We start from the raw sequence: 8,129 nt of genomic DNA, 5'->3' as shown, positions 1-8,129 counted from the left end.
CATTTCCACGGCGCACAACTACTTTCAAAGTTCCCTCCCGCTTGATGGCAGCACTGACATCATTTGCGGATAAAATCCTTTGACCGTTGATCGAGGTGATGACGTCGTGCTCTTTGAGTCCAGCACTGTGGGAGAGAAGAAGAAAAGTTGACGGCCTCATAAATAGCAAGTACATGTTGTGCAACGAATAAGAGCCTTTTTGTTTTCGTTTTTTTTTAGTGAACCAATGTGATATTCTGGCACAGTTTTAGCCATTAAGAAGATGTATGGGACTGGAAGGCCAGTGATGAGGGCATCCTGCTGGTTTAAGATGTTGACCATCTGATATCGACGTCACCAGTTTAAGTCCGTCTGTTGTAAGCCACCACCCATCACTCATCAAACCTCAATTCCTGTCAGCTCTACCCTGTGTACTGTCTAATAAATGCAAATAATCCACAAAAAAAGGTTAATGCTGTTCTGCATGTGGCCTACGTATACTTGAACATAAAGTTTAAGTTTGGTGATATGTTATATTTTCCTATTGTCAACAATATGAACAATATTCCATGAAAATACCAAAACCATCTATGAATTGGTCCTAAAACTATAACTCTAGTGTTATTTGTGAGTGTAAAGTCTGACAGATGGCCTTTCTCTGTTCTTATTCTTCCATTGTTGTCAAAAAATGATTAAAAACACATCAATGAGCCTAACCGTTGCAATTGGTGACATGGGCATTTTAGTTTATTTTGAGACTATGCCACAGACTCTGTCCTGGTGCTGGAAATAATCCCTAGAACCCCAAACAGGATTTTTATACCACTGGAAATAGTCCCCAGCAAATGCAATTTGCTTCTGTTTAAGTAATGTTTGGTAAAAAAATAAAATAAATACCGTGCCCAGCTGTTTTCAATTATTCATGAACCACTTTTACATCTTTAGTGGGAACCAATGGGAATGCGGCTGAGAGTATTGAGAGAAACAATCAAACCAGCAGATAAATGTTTTAATTAATTATATTATCATATGCTCTGTAGCACTTTGAGATTGTTAAAATGTAAAGTGCAATACAAATAAAATGTATTATTATTATTATTATTATTATTATTATTATTAATGTAATGGCCTACAGATGTAAAGGATCACAAACCCAACATCAATCACATGAGCTAAAATAAAGTTATCCTAATGTGTCTCTAGTGTTTTATACAAACATATCAAACTTGTAGTTTGGCCATGAAGTCCGTACACACAATCTGAATCAACATCTGTTCTAAGACGTTTAACGATGGAACAATCAAGATGGGAATGATAGCACAGCGAGGCACCGTTAAGCAAATTTAAACATCTTGCCCACACATACAGCCATAATGAAAAAAATAACTAGTAAACCTGAAATCACACGCAGACCAAGGCAGTAACCAGCATTGATATCAAAAGCGGACTCTCAACACAGCTGCTTAATCACAGCCACATGTACACACACACCACCACACCTTCACTTGCAACAGCATCCATAAAAACAACTGCAGCTCAGTATTCCCCTCATTACGCTTAACTTGATTTTACACTTCCAACAGAGAAAATGAATAGTTCTCTACAGCAGATTTCAAGATTTCCAAAGGCCATAAAGCAACACAAAACAGAGTGAGATCAAAAGCATGAAAGCGCAGGCTAGAATATAACAGGAACCACAGAAATGTTCTTATGCAAAAAGCAGGGTGATTCAAGCAGTGAGTAAACTGACGAGGCCCTGTAGGGGACATCACTCCGGAGGCGGCTGGGTGAGCAGGCACAGGAAAACCACAGTGCAGCTAGTAACCTCCCTGCCTGAGGTTTGAAGGAAATGGCTGACCTCAGCGTCTCCCGAGCCCCACTCTGCTCGAGTTGTGGAGGTGGCTGATTGGAGTGGGCTGCGATTGTGGGAGGAGGGGGATATTTTTTCGAGGGCCAAGCACTCCAGGCATGCCAGAGTGAGCCATGAATTTAAGTTCTACTAAGACAGTTGTGTAGAAGGCTTAGCGTGTGTGTACGTGTGTGTGTGTGTGTGTGTGTGTGTGTGTGTGTGTGTGTGTGTGTGTGTGTGTTTTGAGTGTGTGTCTACATGCACAGTTTGAGGAGAGAAATAAAATATACTCTAATTGCATTGCCAGAGAGGAGCAGGAGCTGCATGGAGAGTGATGAGAGCGAAGTGCTCATGTGTAGAATAAAGTGCCAAAGACAACATCCCATAACTGAGAAATTTGTTATTTGTATATATGTTTTTTTTTATTTAATTTTCAACAGGGACAATGCAAGAGTTAACAATATCCTTTGATAAGAACAAGGAGAGATGCATTGTACCCGGTTGTAGCACAAGTGCTATTTTCCGCCCGTAGCCCCTTGGCAGGTCAATAAAACAACAGGTATTCAGCGTAAGTGAAATACAAACAAAAGAGTCAGAGACAACTTGCATTTGCACATATGAAAACCATGACGTTATAAGCAACTTAGTTTGGTGTATGGAGCCATATAGGCTAAATATCTGCCTTACGTTGCAGCTGGCGTCTTTGCAATGACCTCCATAACATAAGCTCCAGAGGTGATGTCAGGGAAGTCACGGAGTTGAGTCTTCAGCTCTTTGGCCAGCCTAGAGATAGAAAATGGGACAAAAAGTTTAGCTATCAACGGCCATTTTTATCTAACAGAAAAAAAAGAAATATAAATGTTGCATTTCCCATTGTCTCAACATAATGAAGGTTGTACTGGTGCTATTCACTGGCAACTTACGCTGGAGTGAGAGTCATCATCCTCACACCAATATACTTCTTCTTAGCAGCTGCACTCCCTAGAGATAGACAACAACACAATGCAGATACAATCATCCATCCTCCCACCTGCAACAGCTAAGAAATATTAATCTAAAGCAGACGGTGGATCACAGATTGTCTTATTTATCTTGCAGGACAGTATGCACACGTGCATGTCTACGTACCCCATCTTCCATGTGTTTTAGCACCTTGGTTATTTCATCATATAGACAAAACAACATGATCAATCAAGAAACCCATGTTGGCAGTCAAATTTATAAAATACCCGTGTGTGCTGGGGAGTTTATTCCCTGGAGCCCTTATGTTTTCTCGCATTGCATTTTTCCCTGGATTAGGGTGGCACCTAAATCATGGTTGCAGCTGTTGCCATGGTCCTGTTATGCCCTGCTACACCCTGCTACGCCCTGCAGTGCCCTGCTATGCCACATACTACAACTACTACTTCTAGTCATTTTTCCATTATCTGACACCGCCAGACACCGCCTACCAAGAGCATGAATCTGCCAGAGGTTTCTGCCTAAATAGGTGTTTTTCCTCACTACTGTCACACTAAATGCTTGCTCTTGGGGAAATTATTGGAATTGTAGGGTCTTTGTAAATTCTAGTGTGGTCTAGATCTACCCTGTCTGTAAAGTGTCTCGAGATAACTCTTGTTATGATATGATACTATAAATAACACTGAATTGAATCATATTAAAAATGTAATTGAATTGCTCAAAACACTATGTAAGGTAAAGGGTGAAAAGCAATAAAATATAATTACAACCTGGCATGTATTGGCATTTTCTTCTTAGTGGTTTATTTGAAATGTCATAATCCTGTTAGGTAATGCTGGGCACGGATTCATAAATCTAGAAATGTAATCAATATATCTCAAGAGAGCACACAGAGATGAAAAATAACCAAATGGCATGCTGAATTATATGCTCCTTCACCGTATGTGCACTTTGGATCTTGGTCCAACTCTTGTAGCCAATTTCCAAATGTGACTCTTACAGTTTGTCTTGGTGATTGAAAAGAAGCAATAAAATGAAAACATAATAAGCTGTGTCAGTGAGAGCTGATACCTCTGGACTGCCTGTCGTAGGACTCTGCCAGGAACTCTCGAATTTTGTCTGAGGGTATGGCAAAGGAGATGCCAGCCGTCACTTTTAACGTGTTGATCCCAATCACCTCGCCATCCTAAAACAGCAGACCTCAACTTAGTGTCAGGTAACAAACAACTGCAATGTGTTTTAAGGTTTTTAACATTATGTCATGGTAACGTAAAAATGGGTCTGGCACAGAAATATAAAATGGCTTACCAGATTTACAAGAGGTCCTCCGGAGTTGCCGTACTGTGAACCAAAAAGAAACATCACTTATCATGTGTTATTGTTTGTAATAAAAAGAAAGCATATGCTTGCATCTTTATTCACATACATTTATGATGGCATCAGTCTGTATGTACTCCATATCGGAGTTGCGAAGGCCCAGCTCTCTGCCCCCTCGCTGAGTGGTGCTGACAATTCCTGTAGTAACTGTGTTCTGGAGGGAAAACGGGCTTCCAATAGCAACCACAAACTCCCCTGGTCTCAGGTCTGACGAACGGCCCAGCAACAATACAGGAAGCTTGGTCTGCAAATGAGAAACACAGAGGGTTTACATTACTGGAAAAGTAACTGAGAATGTATGCATGCATGTATGTATGTATGTATGTATGTACTGTGTTATGTTTAATTCTCTAATTAGCAGATACTCTTTATTTTTTCAAGACCAATTTCCCTCAAGAAAATAAAAATCTATCTTATCTTATCTTTCTTATCTATGTATAGCTCTAACTTGTCCTGTTAGTTGAAGGGGTGAGATCAATAAGATCAGATGTGGAAGATGTGTTCATTTGGCTACATTTGGAATGTTTTGTGAGATTGTTAACCTGTTTAATTGGAAATTCATGTACTATTAATATGTTTTAGTGACTGATAAACTGGCATCACAAAAGGCATTTTCAAATGAGTACAGTTCTAAAAGAAAATCACAAACTCAGCATTGCTTCAACTGCAATTACTCTACTGGGCTTTTAGGACTTCTCATGTTCATGTGTTTTATGAGTGGACAGCAGGAAAATAATAACAGCAAAACCACTAAGAGTCTTCTAAACATAACCCACTCCTCAATGCTTCATGGCAATGCTCCCACACAAAAACAATTACTCATTTTCCACTGCAGTGAGAAGTGACATTTACGCAAAACACCACAACCCAAAATGCTAATAATCAAAAGCTTCATTGTTTAACTGAAAGTGCGCCCTGGTAGCTGACCTGGTTAAGCATGCGCCCCATATACTGAGACTTAGTCATAATTGCTGTGGCCCAGGTTCAAATCAGACCCGTGGCCCTTTTCTGCATTTCATCCCCCCCATCCCTACCCCCTTTCGTGCCCTCAGCTGTACTATCTAATAAAGGCCATGCTGGTAAATGTAAGGATATACAGTAAATAATGAGTAATTTAAGTTCTGGTTATCCCTGTTACACTGGTCACTGGAAGCCAGGCTACTGAGAGCTGGCCTCTACAAACAGACAGGATATATTTATCTAACGCAGTGAAATCATCTCTTTTTCCTGGGAAGTCCGCAGTCAAAACCCATGCGCCGCCACATCACGCTGAGTCTGTGCACTCTGACGACAGGCAAGCACCATCTTAGACTAAAGGACCTCTCCTGAGTGCTCCTACTATCCATTTTGTTTACTCAGGGTTATAAATAGGAGCCACGGGAGGCTCAAAGGTAACAGACAGCAACACAAGTTGGCACACACAGACAAAAGGATCAATGAGAATTGTGCACACCCACTCAAACACTAAGACATACCAGGAAAATCACAAATCATATTATCATCAGTCATAAAACATGACACCTTGCTGCCAACGCATGCATACATACGCACACTCTATGTTTATGGAAGTCTGCGGATGAAAAGGAAATAAACTGACAGCAGACACCTGATTTATAAACTAGTGTAAAATAAATTAGAAACGTTTAACACTTTTGATTCAGTCACCAGCGTATTATAGGCGACTTTGCTGTAAACTATCCCGACCCTTATGGAGAAGTTATTAATAGAAGATGACAAAGATATTGATAGCCAGTAACTGAGGAAGAGAACCTTTCAACTCTACTTTTCACCTTACCACACACACACACACACACACACACACACACACACACACACACACACACACACACACACACACACACACACACACACACACAAGTTCAAAGACATGTTCCTGATTTGATTCTTGTGTGGCTTGTTTGAACATTGTGGGGATGTTAAAGGTAAACATGGCGCGCACACACACACACACACACAAACACACACACACAGGCAAGTGTGTACGTAAACCAGAAAACGTGCATTTAGCGGGTGCACACACACACACACACACACAAACACACAGACACCTGACACAGGAGTAGCAGTCTGTATAATTGCCCCCCCGCTGCCCCTCTCCCTCCACACTCCATGTGAGATAAGAATATAACCAGATGGAGAGAGGAAGCAAGAGAAACATACACAGCTGAGAGAGGGACGTCAGGTGGATGTGAGTCACTGCCATGACATTCTGGAGTCTGCCCCAGGCGGACACCATGATTATGATAACAGTTAGTGATACTGGTGGTGCCATAGCAACTGTTGCTATCAGGTGAAAACCATACATCTCCAAATTGTCAACTTTGAGAAGAAACTTTATTTGAAGCTTGAATGCAATCATTTCTAAGGTGTTCTGAACGAGTTTACAGTAATAACCACAGAGTTCTCACAAACCTACACAAAATCACAATGCATTCAGAAAAACCATGTACAAAGAGTCCAAAATACATCGGTGCGCTGACGGCCAAACAGCGCCTAGGTGAGAGGGGAGCACAAACACTCAACACGCAGACTGACAAACTTCTTGAAAGACCCCTAGCTTACATATCACTTACTAATTGTGACTAGTCAGCAATCTGGAATGGGTTGTGGAAAATCATCTCGCCATGTGAGTCTGCCTCTCCTGACCACCCAAGTGATTCATTTTGATATTTTTAGACGAAGGTTACAATTGCACTCGTACTTCACCCAAAGACGCTATAGCCACACTTAAAGGAAGGAGGCAAGGTGGAAGAGGGGAACAACAAACACCACAAACCACGGGAAGACAGTCTGAGAATGTGAGGTGAATGACTCAAAAGCAGATTTGTTTGATATTATGTAGAAACCAGTTTATGACCAAATAAATATTTTGGTTTTGGACCCAGAAGAGCATCATCAATTTAGGAAAATCTCAGAAAAAAATAAACCAAACGTGCTACCGAGTTTTTGAAAAAGCCTACGTGGGATAGCATCTACTTTCTGAAAATGAAAGCTTTCACAAGGGAAACTATGTTTTCCAAGTTCTTGGTGTTTAGATACAAGAAAAGTGGGGCAGCAGATTAAAAGGAGGGAGGACTAAACAACTTTGACCAAGGAAATCTTTTTTTTTTTTCTTCATCTTTTGTCGCTGAGCTGAGTTTTAATTGAGCCTCTTGCACACAGACAGGTTTCGTCACACTAAAGTTATTGGGGACACCATGGCGAAGGGACAGTGAGACAGATAAGCTGGCAGCCATGCAAACAGATCGCTTTGAAAATAGCAGCAGAGTTGCTATAGAGATGTGTCATTGTTTAATGTTACAGCCTTGGTCGTTTGGAGGCTCATTTAGAAACCATTGCACTGACTACTGTTTTATGACTCGAGGACCAGGGGCAAACTTTAACTCCAGTCAAGATTGGATGGACTGCTACTTAATAGTTTTTGAGGTTCAAAGGCACATGTATGTATATGGGATGGTATACACACACACACACACACGCACACACACACGCACACAAAAGAAGGAGGTTGCCAGGGCATGAACCCTCACAAACTCAAGTCTGTAAATTAAAACCCACACACCTGGCAATGCTTAGATATACAGCCAGACCACTTATTTTATAAAAATACACACTAGGAAGCTGCTTCAGTTGGGTCAGTGTGGGACGTGAACTGTGGACTATTTGAGCTCACTTCACACTTTCCTGTTAATTTCATACAGGTGACTTAAAAGCAAAGAGCATACTTGTATAAGTTCCACCCTGCAACATTCTTAAGTATACAAAGGTTTAGGGTTGAACTGACGTCTGAACGTGTGCCCTCAGGGTTGTGCTGATTCCGATCAAAATGGGGCAGGATACAGCTTGCTCATAAATAACATCAAGTCAGAGGATCAGAAGATTAGACTGATTTGAGAGAAGGGACATCAAGTGTGTGTGTGTGTGTGTGTGTGTGTGTGTGTGT

The 8,129-nt window shown here is 41.1% G+C and overlaps 1 protein-coding gene across 1 annotated transcript in view; it reads right to left on the bottom strand.

Annotated features, from left to right (window-relative positions):
- The window catches only part of LOC116705100 (serine protease HTRA1A), a 24,603-nt gene that overhangs the window by 560 nt on the left and 15,914 nt on the right, over positions 1 to 8,129 (bottom strand). Inside the window, exons 4-9 of the mRNA XM_032540970.1 lie at positions 4,215 to 4,409; positions 4,097 to 4,129; positions 3,860 to 3,974; positions 2,752 to 2,809; positions 2,516 to 2,611; positions 1 to 125 (exon numbers count right to left, since the gene is read on the bottom strand). The exon at positions 1 to 125 is cut by the window's left edge and continues 560 nt beyond it. Of these exons, the coding sequence (XP_032396861.1) occupies positions 1 to 125; positions 2,516 to 2,611; positions 2,752 to 2,809; positions 3,860 to 3,974; positions 4,097 to 4,129; positions 4,215 to 4,409 (622 nt within the window). The remainder of the gene's footprint in view (positions 126 to 2,515; positions 2,612 to 2,751; positions 2,810 to 3,859; positions 3,975 to 4,096; positions 4,130 to 4,214; positions 4,410 to 8,129) is intronic.

This window comes from Etheostoma spectabile, chromosome 17 (genome assembly GCF_008692095.1).
Source record: "Etheostoma spectabile isolate EspeVRDwgs_2016 chromosome 17, UIUC_Espe_1.0, whole genome shotgun sequence".
NCBI classification, from domain to species: Eukaryota; Metazoa; Chordata; class Actinopteri; order Perciformes; family Percidae; genus Etheostoma; species Etheostoma spectabile.
This window is presented reverse-complemented; position numbering and strand designations above follow the sequence as displayed.